This window comes from Barbus barbus (genome assembly GCF_936440315.1).
Source record: "Barbus barbus genome assembly, chromosome: 27".
In the NCBI taxonomy this organism is placed as follows: Eukaryota; Metazoa; Chordata; class Actinopteri; order Cypriniformes; family Cyprinidae; genus Barbus; species Barbus barbus.
Window position 1 is genome coordinate 14,935,469 of NC_136755.1, and position 20,690 is coordinate 14,956,158.

The following is a 20,690-nucleotide window of genomic DNA, read 5'->3' on the forward strand; positions in this document are numbered from 1 at the left end:
ATGGTGCATCTCTGATGGAGAGACGCAAAGCAGTTTAAAGCAGAGACCTGCACGGGTCCTGTTTGATAAACATGCACCAGCAGTACTTAACAGAACACCCGACCCGTTATCCCACAGCAGCACTAATTTATTTCTGTAGCTTACCAGACCAGAACCGTTTGACATAAAGACAGAGAGTCGCGACACGAACCGGACCCGCATTAATCTACAACATCAGGTAGGACAACTTATTTATTTTCTCATCTAATACAAGCAATCAAACCAACATTAGGCAAGTTGGTGCTTTGGAGAAAAACAGACACGCAACATGATAATTACCAGAAGAAGAGAGAATGCACCTTTGTGTAAACAATACAAATCTTGCCCTAGCATCTTGTGATCACTGCCAAACTTTCGAACAAATAAATATGCATAGGCTAAATCACATCATTATAATTCTTCATAAATAAAGAAAATAACACATTCAAATGTGAGCCTTTAAATAGGCCTACGATTGCCGTTATTATTGAATTTCATTAGACCCAGTTATGATTTATGCACGCCTGTTCACGGAAAAGTGCGCAAGACAAGACAGTTACAATATCATGATTATGGTTAAATAAGAAAAAAAGACATATAACCAAATTAGGCTACGTTTATTTTCATAATAAATATCTCAACAAACCATTAGATATGACATTAAGCGCAACTTGTGTAGATTTATGTAGTAAACTTCCTTTGGTGTATATTTGTATACTTTTACCATCTATCAATCTCAACATGGGTTCATTTTGTCGCTAAACGTGTGCCTCACTAAGGTTAAATTATGCTAAGTCTTTCTTTGGCCTTCGCTCTGGAAGTGATCTGTTGATTCTGCTAAACTTTCATTAAAACTGAACCTAAAACGGATACTAAACTATATAAAAACTAAATAAAAATGTGTTCACAAAATAAAAACGAAACTAAAACTAACAAAAATATTAATGAAACTAATAAAAACTAAACTGAATTTCTTAGAAAATTTGAAAACGATATTAAAATAAAATGAATTAAATAATTCAAAACTATAATAACCTTGATTAGCACTGGCGTCGGTTTAGCGAGTAGGAGACCTACAGGCCCTTTCTGTCAACCCTGCTTGACTGGAATTTGGGCCTAACGACTCCAAAGTCGTCCTGAAACCAAGGCTGGGTTATGTACCTAAGGTATTCTCCACTCCGTTCAGAGCCCAGGTCATAACGCTTTCTGCGTTGGCACCTTCGATGGATGACCAATAATTGTTCCTGCTCTGCCCCGTCAGGGCCCTCAGGGTATATATCAAACGCTCCGACTCATACAGGAGGTCGGAACAGCTTTTTGCCAGCTTCGGCAACCGCGCTAAAGGTCCCCCTTTTACGAAGCAAAGAATTTCTCTGGTTAGTTAAGCAGTCTTAGGGGTTCACTTGACCAACATTGCTCAAGTCCCTCCTTCTCTGGGACGGTCCATATTATATGGACACCAAGTGTCAACTATACGGGACGACACCCATGCCACGGATGACCTTGATGGCTCAGCCTGTGCTTGGAGTATTTTTAACTTCCCTGGGTCTTCTCCAACGTGAGTTATGGTTTTGAGTCGTTCCCCATCATAGCATGGCGTGATTGTACTGGTTCCCATACAAGCGTCTTACGACGCAATATGAGTGAAATATCGACAGGGAACGTACTCGGTTACTATTGTAACCTCGGTTCCCTGAGATATGGGAACGAGTACTGCGTTCCTGGCCGTGCTATGAGCTGCACGCCTCAGTTGCTTCATTCTAAGAAATCTGAGATGCGGCAGCGGAGATATTGGCGGGCTATGGTGGTCTGCATAGCCATAGGCTCGCTCATTGCCGCCGCCGAGCATTGGCTAGATTTTATAGCACTGCACGAACCAATGGACGTGCAGTTTCACTGCGTGATTGAAAAGGCTTCAGTTGAAGAGAAAAAATGAGTTTTTCCCATACACGCGTCTTACGACGCAGTACTCGTTCCCATATCTCAGGAAACCAAGGTTACGATAGTAACCGAGTACATTATTTTGACTAGGTTAAAAAATAACTAAAAAAAAAACAGCTAACTAACACAATAAAACAATAAAAACATTATAACATAATAAAAAAACAGTTATCTGTTTTTGCAAATAAACTTCATATATATATATATATATATATATATATATATATATACTATAGACACATACAGTAAATACACAACAGCATAAATGCATGTTATTATAAAATGGTTAAATATTTTTATAAAAATATATAAAATAAAACTAAATAAAATAAAATACCTCTTTAAATGTTGTCAGAATGACATATCGCAAAATGCAGCTGCATTCTCAGTCTGAGATCTTGGAGGATTTTTTTGTCTCAAAGCAAGAACATGATAAATAATAACCATATTCTAAAGCCTCACAAACTCAATAAACATAGATAAATGTGGCCTATCTGTCTGCGCCTCCATGGGAGCATTGGACTCATCATCGCTCATAAAATCAGCAGCCAATGAGGATAGAGATTCCGTATATTGTGGTTGCCAGGAGAGACAGCAGCTGCAACTGAAACCCAACAAACACAGCTGAGCATTTATGGCATCTCACTTTACTTCACAACAACATGAAGGGAAAGGCAGAGAGAAATCAACTGTATAATTAAGGTAATAAAACTGACTTCATCACATCAAATGGATACTTTGAGTATCCCTCACTTGTAATTCATACACACAAACAAACAGATGCATCTCAGTGTTCAGGGTTGTTGCTATAAGTTCTGGGCCTTGTTCCTTTACTTTATTTGATTTGATTTCTTATGGCTTATAATATTTTTTAAATCTATTTAAGCTGAATTACATAAACTGATGAGCTCATATGGCGGCAGTAAATCAAAAGGAAGGTTCAGCAAAGTTTTATTAGTTAATTCTGACATGTTCAGCAAGTTGCATTTTAACCTGAGTTTGATGAATTTGATGTTGCTGATGCAGTGGACTGTAATAAACTGCTTGTGCATTTGTCCATTAAATCAAAAATATATTTTTTAAGGAACAGCAAATGTTTTAATAACCATTTTTACATATATTTATTAATTTATTTTTTGAGGTGACGACATGAAAAATGAACAGTATTTGAAAGAATTTGCTTGTCTGTAACTGAGAACATGACTTTGATTTGGCATTGTGCCTCGCAGTGTTTCTAGCTTCATTTTACCAAAATGATTTTTCTTTCTTTTTGCTGCTTAATATTTTGTGAAAATCTTGACCACTAAAAGAATTAAAGAAACAACACTTCTATTCAGCAAGGACACATTAACATGACAGTAAAGATATTACAAATTACTAACTATTAAAAACTATTACAATATATTTCTATTTCAAATAAACGTTGTTTATTGTCATTGTTTCCACAAAAATATTTTAGCAGCAAAAACTCTTTCCACATTACTTAAAAAATAACACTGACATAGTGACACTGAAGAATGCTAGTGATGTCTGCTGAAAATTCAGCTTTACCACCACTGGAATAAATTACCTTTTTAAAATATTCTCAAATAGAAAACAGTCATGTAAAATGGTAATAATATTTCATAATATTACTGGGTTTTCTTTTTACTGTATTTTTAATCAATTACATACACGTTATATATTCTCTACTGATTTATGCATTGAATGAAGTCTCTTACGCTCACCAAGGCTGTGTGTTTTTATTTAATTATTTATTTATACCACAGTTCTTCTTCTTCTTCTTAAAGGGGTCATTGGATGCAAAATTCACTTTACAAAGTTGTTTGAACATAAATGTGTATTGGAAGTGTGTGTACACATCCATCCTATAATGCTAAAAATCCACCCAGTGGTTCTGAGATTACTGTCAGAATGAAAAGGTTGATTGAAAGGCCGTCTTGCCTTAGACCCGTCCTGAGTGAGCTGAGAGCTGTCTGCCATTGTGTCGACTCCGGTGCAGCGGAAGACAAGAATGTCTCCGATTAAGCGATTGAGGTGTTTTGTTGTTGGATGTAATAATGAATATAGCAGTCGTCATTTAGTCCCAACATCTGAGCTTCTGAAGATGCAGAGGATTAACTTTACATTTACCCCGATCTGCCTAAATTCGTCTATGTTCACGTGAATCATTCGTGATCCAGCCTCACCTAGAGAAGTGAGTATAAGGTTGTTGTGTTTTTTTGTATGAATCTTTGCAAATCGCCTTTCCTAATAATAATGTGCTAGTTAGCCAGTTTCGTGGCTGTAGTTTACGGTCTTCTCGTCACTCCACGGAAGAGAGGGGCGGGGTCAGCAGAACTCATTAGCATTTAAAGCAACATGGACTAAAAACAGCTCACTGAAACAGAGCTGATTTTGACAGGGTAAAAAAAGTGTTTTTTACACTACCATTGAGAAATTTTAACCAAATTATGTTATAGGCTTTCCAGTAAGAGCCCAAGGAATGATATCAATGACAATCCACTTACAAAACTATTGTACAATCTATTGTACAGTTCCATCTCTTATCAAACAAGAAAAAATAAATAAATAACAGTAATAATAATAATAGGAGCAACTTACAATAATGATCCGATGAATTAAATGTTTGTTTACAGAGATGCAAACCATCACTGTAATCATATTCTCAAATAGAGCTGAAGTAATGTGGGAGTAAACACGCCAATGTTTACAATGTCTCCATTTAGATTCACACAGCTAACCATCCTTTACTGTGAACCGGGAGAAGGTATATTACGTTGAGTCCGGTGTTAAATTATATTAGCAGATTACACGTCAGCAGCCACTCATGAATGCAATTTGAATATGAGGCGGATGAGATGTTTTTACACATGGGCGCCTCTCGGTAGGTGAGGACAGGTGGAAGATCTGCTCTTTGACAGGTTGTAATCACTGTCAGTCAAAAGGCACTCGGCCAGACTGGCCCAGCTGTTCATTTGTGCCTCCTCAAATAAAAGACAATCACAGTGATTGGCTGTCACCCTTAACCCTTCAACTGTCAGCCTAATGGAGGTCTTCAAATCCAGGCAGGAGCAACTGTTCAAACTGAAAATGAATTGAAGTGTAACAGACAAATGATTTATTGCTCATCTCAGTGGGGTAATAACTAATTTCGGAGATGGATCCTGTTGGTTGAGACCGGAGCGGCGCTGTAGAAGAAACAACAAACCCCAGCATGTGCGGACACGTGTGATTGGTTCATCTGCGATTCCGATTAGCGAGCCGAACTCGAGCCGAGCCCCCATTTGAGTAGCACTTCAGCTAAAAAAACAAAAAAAAACCTTGAGACTGGCATAATCAATGAATGAAATCCAGAGGAAACTATAAGGCATGGCTGCAGAAAGAGAACGCAGACAACACAGCGCTCAAGCGCAGCCTTCAGACTGAGACTGAACAGGAGGGGTGAGAGAGAGACTGACGTGAAACAAGCAGACTGGGGTGAAGCTGGAGGCAGTGAGGACGACACACAAGAAGGAAACGGAAAGGTCAGGAAGAAGAAGACATGTGAAAAGAGAGACAAGGCAGGAGACGACATACAACATGGAAAAAGGGTAAAGAATAAAGAAGTTAGAAGAGTCCAGAAGACAGAGCACACTGTGTCTCATTCACCAACTGGGCAGATGCATATAAATATACACACAAAATAAATCAAGTTTACTCAAACCACATATAATTTATAATAATAATAATTATTATTATTATATAAACTAATTTGTTATAAAATTACAAAATTGTTATAACTATTCTATTCAATTCTATTCTATTCTATATTCTACATTAAATCACTAAATGACTACAAATGTGTTGTTTTAAAATATTGTGTTGTTATTATACTAAATATTGTTATAAATATATAATAAAACAATCACAAAACTTAAACATGTAATATATTTTTATATAGTTTATACTAATATTATATTATATTATAAGACACATGCCTTTGGTGTGAGAGACCTGGGTTTGAATCCACTGTGAGACACCAATGTGTCCCTGAGCAAGACACTTAACCCCCTAGTTGCTCCAGAGGCGTGCGACCTCTGACATATATAGCAATTGTAAGTCGCTTTGGATAAAAGCGTCAGCTAAATGAATAAATGTAAATGTATATTATATTATATTATATTACATTATATTACATTATATTATACACTGAATAACTTATACAATAATAACAAAAACAAAATGCATTAAAATTTGATTAAGATTTTTTTATGCAAATCTTTTCTGCACACCTATGCAATTATTAGTGCATGAGACCCACCGTGATAACAGGGTAAAGGCATACTGGCAGATGAGGAAATGGAGATTAGTACTAACCGGGGCACACAGCTATATTGCAGAGTTTGGTTTGCACCTCGGGCCCTCCACAGCCCTTGCTTCCATGTTGGGAGAGCACACAGATCCTGGTCCGAGTGCCACGGCCACACGTGACTGAGCACAGGCTCCACGAAGACCACTCCTCCCACAGACCATGCACTGCAAACACCAACAAAACCACCAATGGGGATGAGGGAAGATGAAGGGAGGTGGGCCGAAGGGTCCTTCAGTAGCCAGAAACAGCACATTGGGACACACAGAGGTGAAACCCTGCCCAGCTGAAGGATAAAACCAGGAATGCCACCATCAGACTGGGCCTTAACCGTCAAACGCCAGAGTGGATGATGCCTTCAGATCAAGGATTGAGGGCAGAGAAGGAAATGAAAATGAAACAGCATGTATAACATGAATGAGACGTCACTTATCCTGTAAGAAGGAGCACCAAAGTGCAAAAGATCAAGGCATGGGTAGAGCAAAACTAGATGGAATGCACCGTTTGATCATGAAACATGTCCAATTAATTATGTTCCTGCCGAGAGGATTTCAGTGAGGTTGTGTCCCTGAAGGATTCTTTGACTATCAATAAAAGTGATATGTGTTCCGTTTCGTTTTATGTTGAGTGACTTCCGGAATAAGTATTCCCTAGATGTATTCTTAAACTTTTTTTAATAGAAGTCATATGGAGATCTTGAACTTTCAGGTATTACTCTAGTAACCGTTCCAATTCCGGCTCTGTTCCAAAACCTAGGCAGCTGCCTTAGAAGACAACATTCTAACTGAAACTGAACCTCATAATTAATTATTTTGGAACATAAAAAATTCGGCCCATACAAAAAGGGACTCAATTGTTTTCAACTTAAACATTTAAAAAAAAAAAAATTAATGATACATTTTCATTTTTAATTAATTTTAAGTATATACTTTTTCATTTTTCATTTAAGTATATACTTTTTTTTTATATAACATATATGAAATAACCCCCATATAGCAGACATGAATCACCTCATAGCAGATCTATTCAGGTGGAGCTGGGGAAGTTGGAGGGTTTCTGAAGCGTGCTGCTACTACTACAGCAAGCAACATCTGAGTATTTTAATGTTAAGCAGCAAACGCATTGGCTGCTGATAAAAAAAAGAACCAATAAACTGCACCATGTGATAATGATGTCATTATGTCAGATTTAGTTTGACCTACCAGACTGCGTCATCTAGCATTTCATGACAGAACTTTGGCTGCACACAAATATAAATAGCACACATAAATAGTCTAAAATCACTCAAAATGTATAATATAAAATAATAAATTTATAGTAGTATGTCTTGGTTCACAATTGATTTCAACACAAGCAGTGTGAGAGAAATTATATTTTAGTAGGTATACGTAAATATATAGTACACAAAATTTGGTGTGAAATTGTCAATTTAATATTATTTAAATGCTTAAAATGGGCTAGTCCCAATGCATTCTGTGTTTACCACTGCAAAGGAAGGTAATGCTATAATTTTGCATCTTTGCGTTGGAAGCAAGCACTTATGATATCTTAAATTTCTTCCTATGAAGGCAGCTTTCTAGGTTACTTGATAGCAAAGTTTTGGAACAGAACATACAATATGACCGTGGGCTTGATGAGATGTTATGGTTGAAGGTGTGAATGACCTCTGACAAACCACTGTAGTGCGACAACAGTTAAACCAACCACAAAACCACACAAATGAGCCTAACTGACTCTCTTCCCCTTATGATTCCTCTACACTGACCATCTGTAGGGATTTTTGGAAGTGGAAGAGTAGAGATTATCTAAGTTGCCAGAGAGAGAGGAAATGCAGTAAAAGTGACAGTAAAAACAGAAGGCAGACTTTAATATAAGGCAAGATACATATGAAAAACTGAAAAGGAGAAGGACGGAATGGTGGGAGAGATTGAAAAGAGTGATTCAGGTGAGGACAGAAAGAAAAACGCATCCTGACAGGGGATGGAAGGGAAGAGAATTGGCCAGGATTTGGTGAAAGGGGCAAAAGAAAGAATAAGTAAAAGAGACATAGAAGGAGATTTTGGAGAGGGATTTTGGAAAGAGCGAGGGAGAGATTGTAAGGCCTCCTCAGTGTAGAGCAGGGATGTTCTGTGAATTATGCATGCTGATAAATAATTGATAGTGCTCTGTAGTGCAAAGCTCAAAGGAGCCATGGCTCAGCTGCACATACAGCATGAAGAGTAAAAAAAAAAGAGATTGCATGAAATGAATGAGAGAGAGAAAGAGAGAGGTAGAAAAATAGAGGTACTTTTGCTCAAACAACTTGACCAAAAAAAAAAGCTGACTTTCAGAGTCACTTTCTGCCCTCTTCAGCAGATCAAATTAGACACCCAGTAACAAAAAAATAAATTTATACATTTAGGCCTCTAATTATCTTCTGCAATGAAGCCAAAAATCCCGTTCTACTGACCTGAAAATAGGTTACAGGTGCAGGATTGAATAGGTTTGTGGACAATGATACTGTAAAAGCAAATAACCATCTAATTATGCATAGTAATTAATTAGGCTTCATTTTAATAAATTAATAAAAATAAATGAATAAATAGGCTAAGCATCTACCAAAACTTTTAATCAAATTTGGTAAAAAAATAAATAAATAAATAAAAATTTAAGCATTTTAAGATGTCCATATTGAATACATTCCACCGGTCTCACTTCACAACTGTTTTCAAGACAGATGATGTGGGAGAAATTACATGCCAATTTAATAAGCATAATCATACAGCACACAAATTTGTGTTCAGTAATCAGTTTACAAAGATTTATAACTATTTTAGCTATACAGTTCCATATATACTTAAAATTTATTTTAAAAAATGGCATATGCTAAGCATGTATATGGATGCAGTGTTCATTAAATTAAATTAAAAATATATAAAAAAATATATTTTATCATTTATATCTGATTACCACTGATTTATAATATTTCACATTTCAAGGATCTTGAAAAAAAAAAAAACTTCAAGTTTCAAACAGTCACAAGAACAATGTTCTGTGACTCCACTGACTTCAAATTTGGTGCAATGCATCTTTGAAATAAATAAAGCTAAAATAATATCTGAGAGCTGCAGCAAAAGGGATTAAAAAAAAAAAAAATTAAGCCATATATAGTTTCAGAAGGCTTTGAAAAGCACTTTTTGGAGAAATAATTAAATTAACTTCAAACTCCTCCATGGCTAGCAAGTCACTGGCAGTCTGTTCTTGCCTGGACTTCCAAACACTCTTTCATTGGTAGTTTTAGCCTGATCACGCTGTTGATTGCGAGCTGTAAAGGGTGAAACGTGAGGCTAGGATAACAGCACTGATTTTGTGTGGCATGGGGAGAGGTTGAATACTGGGCTGATGTGCCCGCAGTGCTCATTGCCTCTCTATAGACCACATTACGTACTGCCGTATCCATCAAATCACTGTCTGTGCTGCCTCATGCAGAGACCCAGAGCCCGTCTATCCGCTCCCCACAGGGGGTGCCAATTCCTCCTATGGTGGAGGAAGCGAGAGAGAAATGAAAAAACAGGTACACACTGACCACCAGACCACAGTCAGGAAAAAAAAAGCAGCAAAAAAAGCAGTACGGTTTGATGATGAAAGGCAGAAAAGCAGACTAGACAGAGAGAAATAAATAAACAGGCACAGAACGAGATGTGGTTGTGAACCGGGCATGCGGGGCAGACAACAATCCTCAAACCAATAGATCAATGTCCCCTCAGAGCATTTCTAGAACACCAGTAAACTCTGTTCTGTGGCTCCGCAGGCTGCAGGCATTGTTCAGTGTTGTTTACATGTCGTAAATATTATTTATATCAGTTAAGACCAACAGAGACTGCAGTTATAACTGATGCAGTTACCCTTTAAAAAGCGGTGATGAATGAGCTATCCTTGAATCCCCGTAGTCTGATGCGTCACTAGTTTTTAAGGGCAAAAACAAATGCATAGCACCACCTGTTGGTTAATAGATGCAATTGCCCCTTTTGCCCTAAGATTCATTGAACATAGTGGTTTCAATTGGTTTTCCTTCAGGACCCAAATTTGATATTGCACATTACATGTGTTGATTCAATAAACGAAATGAGCATAAAAACATGTCTTTAAAATCATATATTATAATATATTAATATGTCCATGAACTGCATAGGCCAAACAATATGCAGAATAATAATAAAAATCTATTAACTATTTAATAACATCTATTTTTTATTAAAAAAAAATATATACACACATACAGACATATTATTATTATTATTATTATTATTATTTCACCCTCATGTCATCCAACCTGTCCATGTTGGCTTCTGCCTAATTTGGCTGCTTCTACTAAGTGACAGATGAATTTATGGCAAAAAGCTGCAGAGCCTTATTGGATGCCCAGCCTTTGACGCCAACAACAAAAGCATTTTATCTTCCTTTTTAGAAGTTGATAAGCCTATTTATTTTACTATACTAAATATACTCTATTATAATATATTATATTGCTGTATTTTGCCCTATTATAAGAGACATGCCAGTTGTAAACTAGAAATTTAACATCTACATAATGACAAATAGTAATTACAGCTGAAAAAATGTATGCAAAAAAATTAAAAATGTTAAAATGTAAGATCATTAAATTACCAATAGAATAAGATGATTACTGGGTATATTGTCACGCACAAAAGCCACATCAGAATGAACAATAAGGTAATTGTTGAATTTGAACTAGAGCTGTGTTTCCATATGAGCAACTACATCACCTATAATCCTGCACAAACAGCATTAATGTATTAAAGTATTCCATTAAATTTCACAAAGGACTCACAGCTTTAAAAACATTACCAGGCTCTGAAGACACCACAAAATGTTTGACAGCCAAAACAACAATCAAAAGTGGCGGTAAAAAAATAAAAAAAATAAATACATCCACCAGAAGTTTACTTAAACATGTCTTTCTCATTTGACTCTAGGCCTCATGAGTCATTTTACCTGTCTGAGATAATTGCATCAGATTTCATTTATCAATAGAGCCGTAAGCTTTGAATAGTGTTCCTTCATTAAAGTTGAGCAGATTGAGTTTGGCCCAGCACTGCTCTGCTCTGCTGCCCAGACACAATGATATGCAGCAGCGCTAGACACATCCTCAAATGCACTGAGAGGAATTTCTTAAGGCTATCATGAAAAGATTAATTTAGATTTTGGGTTTCATTGGGACCAAGGTTTAGCATTGCAGATAACTTGTGATCTTGCCATGAAAACCTTTTGACTGATATCTTTGCCTTTTTTTGGAGAAGAAAACCACATTCTTTCTTGTTCGTTACAGAGGAGATTAGGGCTAGTTGTCACGACCACTATTTATAGTAATTTTGAGTTAAAAGTCCAGGATTTTCCATAGCAGTGGTTTTGTATGTGCTAAACATTTAATCATTTGAGTTATTTGTTTATTTATTTTACCCTTTATTTTGTTTTAGCTGTTGGGTAACAAATAGTCAAACTAATATAATTTAAACAAGGATCAATCATGTTCTGAAAATAGACTTAGAGAGGGTATTTTTCAGGCGAGGTTGTCACATGTTTTAATTATAAATAATTGTTTTTTGTTTCCTAATTATTTTGGTGTTTAAATTTTACTGAGCCTAAATATAGACTGCTTACTGGCAGCTTCCATTGTGATAACGTACCCCACAGAGTCTGAAAACATGTTGCGCTATACAAAAGGTCAACTGCGTTCCACTAAATGTTTAATTTTTTTCTCCAAAAGTACGATAACTGACCTCTGCTTGCCTTATTTTCCACTTTTGAGCAGTGTGAATACATGAAACAATGCATTACCTAGAAATACTGTAATGAAAAACAAACCTGTCTAAAAGCTTACATGGTAAAACCTATCATACCATTCCTGAGAAAGCAACAGAGAACAAACTTCAAGAATTTGTAGAGTTTTTTTCTGATGGAAACAGCTATTGATGGCTTGTGTCGACAAATTAGACTGAGCTCTAGATTGGGATTAGCTAATGAGCAAACAGAGGGCAATTTAAGACTGCAGCCAGAATTGCTGTAATTTTAAAAGTACCTGTTTTATTTGAAGGCTGTGCTTGATCAATTTTGAATAATAACTCTCCTCCAAACTAAATAAACCTGGCCATAATTGCTTTCGCAAATCAATTAAATTCCGTTTGAACGAAAGCCAAAAGAAGGACCAAGGGACTTCCATTGAGCGTTAAACTATGCTGAAGCTACGCTAGCTCAGGCTAATCTCAAAGACACTCGGTCCCTTTTCGCCAGTGCGCATCCCTGTTAATCACTTCCTGTGGAGTGAAAGTAATCACATGCACACACACACATGCTGCTCTGCTTCGGTTCACATTGTCTTTCTCTGCCAATTTTTGTGTGCCTTTAGTAAATATTGTCTGCCTGCTTATGTTGTCAGCATAAATAGTATAAAATGTTAAAACTGTAAAAAAACAAACAAAAAAACTCAACAGCGAGCATTTTGCGTTCTTATTCCTGGCCGTCTTGTTTACTTTTTTATTGACACAAAGTTCTCTATAATCAGCTTTTCTGAACTAAGGATTGAAAATCTATGCATTCCAAAAGTTTCCAAGTTTCCATGTTCCATGTTTAGAATCAATCCTCAGCAAGCAGATATTTCCAGGAGAAATCTTTGATTTTGATTCTCTTCAGTCGTGCTCACTTGGCTGAGATCATCTGCTGCTGTCCTTAAATCACATCCTAAAGCGCTGATCCGCACTCTTGGAGAGACTGAAAAACGCCCAGTGCTGAACATGGCAACCATCTCATCAAAGCCCAGATGCTGAATATCAGAACTCAGGCTGAATGCACAAGTGAGAGGTAAACTGAGTTATCCTGTTTTACATAAATATAGAATTAACACACAGAAGGACTAACACATCTGATGATACGCAACAAAGGGCAATCTGTATATGCCTCATAAGCACTAAGATTTGCATCTACTACTCAGCGTTTAAAACAAAGCAGGAACATCATTCAAAAAGCCTCTGGTGAAATTATTTGGGCTGATAGGGGTCTTAACTATAGACATGTATTAAATCATCTCCATCCATCTCCAAAACAATAAAAATGCAGAAAAAAAGAAGAGGGAATGATCAGGTTTATGGATTGGGAAAGGTTTCAAGCCATAAGGTATAACATGTTGTGCTATGTATCTAATATATAGTTTAATTGTGATACATATACAAGTCTATGACGTGTACACCACTGTTCAAATGTTTGGGTATAGTACGATGTTTATGCTTTTGAAAGTCTCACCAAGGTTGCATTTAATTAAGCATACATAAACAACTAATTGTGAGATATTATTGTAATTTAAAATAACCATTTTCAATTTTAATATATTTTAAAATGTAATTTATTTGTGTGATGCAAAGCTGAATTTTCAGCAGCCATTACTCCAGTCTTCAGTGTCACATGATTCTTCAGAAATCAATCTTTGAATCATATTGATTTGGTACTCAAGAAACATTTCTTATTATTATCAATTTTTAAAACAGTTTTGCTGATTAATATTTTTTTTGGCAACCATGCTACTTTTTAAAAATGCTTTTTTGATTAATAGAACAAACGAAAAACAACAACAACAACAACAACAAACTTTTGAACAGCAGTGTACATTGAGCAAATTAATTAATGCAAAGTAGGAGATATCCTAAATCAGCTAAATGAATAGATAATGTGTGCATACTAAATTTTATTGTCAGCATTCATTGCTTACAGCTAACAACAATTGCAACGGTTATTTAATTAAAACATCCAGACATTCCCACTCGTACAGACAGCATTGATCTGTCTTTTACTCATGAGGTCAGTGTCTTGTTATGTTCCTGTATGACTCAGTGTTATTGAACAAATCGATTGAATGAACAATTCAATGACTCACTCACAAGGACAGTCACTTGTCGTCACCTACTGGTGTATCGACGTAACCTGCAAGAAGAGTCCCTAAAACCCCCACCTCTAACACATAGACTAATAGACAGTCCGTCTGGAACGAACACCTACAAGATTAGTGATACAAACAGTGAAAAGTCCCTGTTGTATAATATGGATTGTAGCACCTCTTGAATGCTGAAATGATCAATCAGCATCCAGGACTACAAATGTCCATTCAACAGTGTGTTTTTACATGCCGATACTCATTTTTGTGAAAACCAATGTGCAGACGTGCAAAAAATAAAATAAAATAAATAAGAGTGAGATTAATTTCACCTGAATCACACTGCCTTGATGCACACCAAATTCAAGTGTGCATATTCAAGTACATGGACAAAAAATACTGAACAGCTTGATTCATATCAATGCAGTACAAAGAGTGTCAATAGTGCCCATTGTAGTTTGCAGTTCCACAATAAATACTCAGCAAAAATGCAGTGTTTGTGAAGCACATGTACGTCTTCAAGCATGCAGTGGAGGGAGGAAATGCGTGTGCCATGCAAAATAAATAACACTAACCAAATCATCTAATAGCTGCAGATTCTTCTCATGCACTGGCCAATGTTTACTTACAAAGCAAAAGCAAACATTCAACTAATGTTTAACCTGCTCATGCAGTGTGTGAGAAAGTGTGAATGTGTAGATGGGCATCCAAAAGCACGGAGGTACTCTACCTGCTTGATGCTGCGGCTCACCTGGGCAGGTGGCAGTGTTGTTGCAGAGTCGGGTTTCCCTCAGCGGGCCGCTGCAGAGGGTCCCGTACGGAGAGGATACGCATGATCGAGAACGAACCTGCCAACCTTGCCCACATGTCAGCGAACACACGCTCCACTGAGACCACTCCTCCGCTGCTGGGTCACCTACAAAACACAAGATGGAGAGAAAAGAAAAATCATTAAATCTTGACCCAGACTCAAACCATGGACTTCAACATAATTCCTGAAGGGATTTGTAACACTACCACCATCAATAAATTCCTGTGAATAAACCACAACAGCTCTTCTAGGAACGTTTTTTTTTAAGTATTCACGAAAAGCTCCAACAATCCATTCCATGTCTTCAGCAATTTAAAAGGTGTTGCAAGGTCAGCGGCAGCCAGAGTCACCCCATCAGCTCGGGCTGAACATGATGGGAGGGAATACGGCACACCAAGTTCCCTAGTCGCATTTTGTCATTTTTGAAAGCCGTGTGCTTGGATAGAGGCGACATCACGAAGTGAATGGGCAAATCAAATTAATTGCACGTCTTGTAATCGCATTACATCTTCATTTGCATGTGGTGAGTCAGAGCTTAGCCTTATTTGCGGAGCAGATGTGTGGAGAATAGAGGGTAGGGGGCTGATGGGGACAGGGATGAGTTTATGCACATACTGTAAGTTTTCTATCACAGAGATGGAGGCTAAAGAGGGGAAAAGGTGGAATGCCAAGTACTTTAACAAGAAAACATTGAGGTATTATTACTATTTTTTTAAATTGTTAAAACAATTTTAGGTAATGCTTCAGTATAGGGACCCATTCTCACTATAGTAACAAGTTGCTTATTAGCATACACATTACTAGGATATTGGTTGTTTATTAGTACTTATTAATCACAAATTCTGCTTGACCATATTCTATATCTGTAATCCTACACAATACCTAAACTTAACAACTACATTATTAACAATTAATTAGCAGTAATTAGCAGTTCATTGAGGCAAAAGTCACAGTTAATAATTAGTTAATAGAGAGAACTGGACCTTAAAATAAAGTGTGGCCAAAATTTAAAAGAAAATTTTGAAAAAGAAAAGTATTGTGTATTATTTATATATAATATGGATATTTACGTATGTATTATTTCAATATGTCAAATGTGTGTGTGTGTGTTTGTGTGTGTAATTTATTCCTTCAATGTTGCATGGTCCTTCAGGAATCATTCTACTATGCTAATTTGGTGCTCAAAACAGTTTTGAAACTTGATATTTTTGAAATTAATACTTTTATTCAACAAGGACACCATAACTTGATCAAGTGACACTAAACACATAATTAATGTTACAAAAGATTCCCCATCATTCATGATCATAAGAACAAAATGCAACAGCAGCAAATTTAACACTGAAGACTGGAGTATTTTTTTCTTTACATACAATATCATGTTATATATATATATATATATATATATATATATATATATATATATATACACACACACACACACACACACACACACACACACACACACACACATTTTTTTATGGTTAGATATATATCCTGTAGGAGTTGCTATTTTCAGACACCTTTTACTGTTGAAAACATCAAAGCGCTGTCCATGGTTCTGGAATGCAATTCAGCTTAATAATGAAAGATGGGACTCACCTGTCTGGGCCTGAAACACACCCGGCTGGTCAGCTGATCGCGGCCTTTGTGTCTTCACCTTCTGCTCATCATCATCAGTTTCTAGACAGAAACATGACAAAACAATTATATTAAAGAAATAGGATAAGATAGACTATGCATGAGATATAGAGGTTTTATTATTTTATGAAATGGCGCCAACAGGAATATGCTACAGAACACTAATTTATTTTATGTATTCATATATTTAATAACAACAACAACAACAAAAAATCCAATATAAACCATGTAGGGTCACAAATATGCATGTCTGTTTTTTTTATTTTTTTATTATTTTTTTTTATTATATGCTTCAAATGTGACTCTTCCAATCGGATTTTAGAGCTGGAAGCATCCATACAATCTAGTCAGAATACGCTGCTACACACGTGTCTTTATTAGTATGGAACTGGCGCATACGGTTGTACAATCACAAATGCTAAAGCCCACACATACGAGTGGCACTGTTTTACATTTACACAATAATGTAATACATCTTTCCACCGAGCTTCGCCTTGTCCTTGAATGAAATGTAAATCTCACCATTGTGTGAGGAACATTTTAAGTGTGCTGCTACAAACGGCTAATTTCCTGTTTACTTTGCTGAATGTTAGTCTTTAAATGAGTGTGTAGTGTCATGAGTGCCTGCACAAACCAAATGAATCCAAGGGATTAACTCTTTTTGACACCTAAACCTAAAAATATAGTGTTTCTGGTTAATTCAAATTAGTTGCACTCGCAATTTATGTATTCTTTTTTTTTTTTTTTTTTTTTTTTTTTTGAAAGAACAAATTGAAAAGTATGGGAGAAAAATTAATTGTGAGTTTAATATCTAACAATTCAGACTTTTTTTCCTGCGATTCTGAATTTTACAATTCAGACTTATTTCTCGCAATTGAGAATTGAGACAAACTTAGAATTGCAAGACATAAACTCTGAATTATAACTCACAATTGAAATCTGTCAAATCTGAGAAAAGTCTAAATTGTGAGATATAAACTCGCAATGCAAGAAAAAAGTTAGAATTGTATGACGGCGTTTTAGTGCCACGTTAAAAAAATAAAAAAAATTTAAGATTACAAGATTAAAGTCATAATCTTTACAGAATAAAGGAGAAATTACGAGAATAAAGTCGAAATACTAAGAGAATAAAGTCTAAATGTTTCAAGAATAAATTTGAAATTTTACGAGAATAAAGTTGAAATGTTTCAAGAATGAAGATTAAATTTATAATATGAGATATTCTAGCCTTTTGCACATGCAAATGGCCCGGATTGGGAGCATCGGCAGATATTCCAAAATATCAGCTTTCAAAATATGTCAGTTTTATAGCGAAATACAAACAATATGTATATTATATTTTTCACACTCTTGAATGTGGCGAGACAGATCACTGTATTCGCTTCAGTTTAAGCGGCATGTGAGTCAATCATCTTTCCGATTACAATAATGGGACATTATTTTCATTATAAATTAGGCTATAGTGTTTTTTTCATGCCTTCTGTTCCTTCACTTTTACATCTTGCTATAAACTTGAAATAAAGAGGAAAAACACATTTATAATTTGTATTTCATGATAAAACTGACAGAATTTGAAAGCTGCAGACTTTTCTTATATCTGTTTTATAGCCTATTAAAAGTACCAAAAGCACAAATCTGATTGCTATTGGGTGGCTGGCGCACTACAAATGACGAGTGCAATGGAAGACATGAAATATTATGACACATGGAATAAATTCTGCTAATATTCCTACATATTGTAGTGTATTAAAAAAGGGTTAAATAAGAGAGCTACTATGGCACCCAAAGGAATGTCGATTGAGTGTGTGAGCTGATGTTAAGATAAAAAGTTTTTCCTGTTCAGTCTGTTAGTAAATATCATATTCTTGATATTAAGCTGTTTCCACGAGTCCTAAAAATTGTCTCTCATCCCAGTAAGATGATGTGGCCGCTCAGACGCAACAATATTCAAATAGGCCTAAATTCTGGTGGCCTGGCAACTTCTCCTTGTAATCCCAATGCAGGCCATTTGCATGCGAAATAGGCTATACTCTCAAAATATTATAACTTTAATTTCTATGATTTAAATTCTCAAAACATTTCGACCTTTATTCTCGTAGTATTTCGACTTTATTCTCGTAGTATTTCGACTTTATTCTTGTAGTATTTCGACTTTATTCTCGTAGAATTTCGACTTTATTCTTGTAGTATTTCGACTTTATTCTAGTAATTTCTAATTTATTCCCGAAATATTACGACTTTAATCTCGTAATCTTAGATTTGTTTTCATTTTTTAACGTGCCACTAAAATGCCATCGTAGAATTGGGATATAAAGCCACAATTACTTTTTTTTTTTTTGTAGTGGTGGAAACAAAACAAACAAACAAAAAACAAAACAACAGAATTGCAACTCAGAATTAAAAGAAATAAATGTCAGAATTGCAAGATATAAATTTGGAATTACAAGATGTAAACTAAAAATTGGTAAATAAATAAACACATAAATAAATAATACAGATTTTAAGAGTTTATAAAGTCAGATTTTAAAGTTTACAGCTTGCTTTTTTTTAAGAAATGCAAGTTTATATCTCACAATTATGAGTTTACATGTAAATTAAATCTAAAGTTGCCTTTTTATTTATTTTGTTTTTATGTTAACCAGTGGTGGAAACAGGCTTTCATGTGCACAGAAAAAGAAAGAAAAAAATCAACAATAACAGGTGAGTATACATATATTTGTTCAAACTAATGTTAATGAATTAGCGTTAAATGAGGGAGGGTGTGTCCAAAGTAATTAGCATACAACATATTCAAACCATATCTATACAAGGGCCTCTACACAACCTCTCCTGTATGGCTATTATCTAAAAATATATCTACAATAACACATGGAGAGCAGTTTTTTTTTTTTTTGGTGTGTGTGTGTGTGTGTGTTGTTTTTTGCTCTCTCTCTTAAATGTTTGCACATTTAACATTGACTTTGTTTGTCTCTAATGTATAGATTGCCCAGTACACACATTCAGCGTGCTGCATTCTCTTCTCTGGAGCTGATTGGTCGACTTGACCTTTTGTTCTAAGCATGTGAAAAGATTAGTTGCATGGGTTGCTAATAAATTCCACCGGCATATGCAGGAAAAGAGGATTTCCATAAGATGTAGCAGGAAGAACCGAAGGAAGAAAACACTAGAAAACAAGTGGATTCTCTGAGGCTCTTTCTAAATTACCATGAGAATATATGGATACTTAGAATAATTCACAATCATGAAGCACATCCTCAACATGAACTAAAAAAAAATAAAAAAAATTGGGGGGGGGGGGGGGGGGGGGGGGCTGATTTACACTTCAGCAAACCCAATGCTAAATTCATCTTAGTTAAGAGATGGAGAATGAAGCACCCCACAGACTGCGCGTGTTTATGTTTCCATTATTTTGCTGCAAAAAGTAGATCACATGTCAGTGCAGATGGGATTTTAGATGCAGATACTATTGTAAAGATACTAATGCATTTGAATAATGTAGGACACAAAACATTTGACCTGCACTTAAAACTGAATGCTTCAAAAATAGATTATAAACAAAGAAAATGTTAAACTAAATGTACTGCTTTTAAAATATGGATTTGTAATACATATTTTCAAAAGACAGAATGGAACAGAATGCGACTCTCGAAACGAACTTTAACTTGACACTACTTGTAAAAATGCAATATGCTCAAGACAAGACACTCCAAAAACATTGTGAAACACAACACAGACATCAATTTAAATGTGTATGGCTGTAGCAATGGCGCTTTAATAGAGATGAAAGACAACTTTCTTTTTTTTAAGTTATATTTATGGGCTTTTTGCCTTTATCTGATAGGACAGTTGAGAGCAGACAGGAAAGCATTGGGTGAAGAGAGGGGGGCGGGATTGGCAAAGGACCTCGGGATGGGAATCGAACTCCGGTCGCCACGAGCACTGTTGTGCTATATGTCGGCACACTAACAACTGGGCTATCAGTGCTGACGAAAGACAACTTTCTACCA

At 35.8% G+C, this 20,690-nt stretch overlaps 1 protein-coding gene across 1 annotated transcript in view; it reads right to left on the bottom strand.

The window, feature by feature from the left end:
* The window catches only part of LOC306847669 (adhesion G protein-coupled receptor B2-like), a 316,825-nt gene that overhangs the window by 139,740 nt on the left and 156,395 nt on the right, over nt 1–20,690 (bottom strand). The window contains exons 3-5 of the mRNA XM_079381759.1: nt 16,645–16,725; nt 14,983–15,147; nt 6,319–6,477 (exon numbers count right to left, since the gene is read on the bottom strand). Coding sequence (XP_079237885.1) covers nt 6,319–6,477; nt 14,983–15,147; nt 16,645–16,725 — 405 coding nt within the window. The remainder of the gene's footprint in view (nt 1–6,318; nt 6,478–14,982; nt 15,148–16,644; nt 16,726–20,690) is intronic.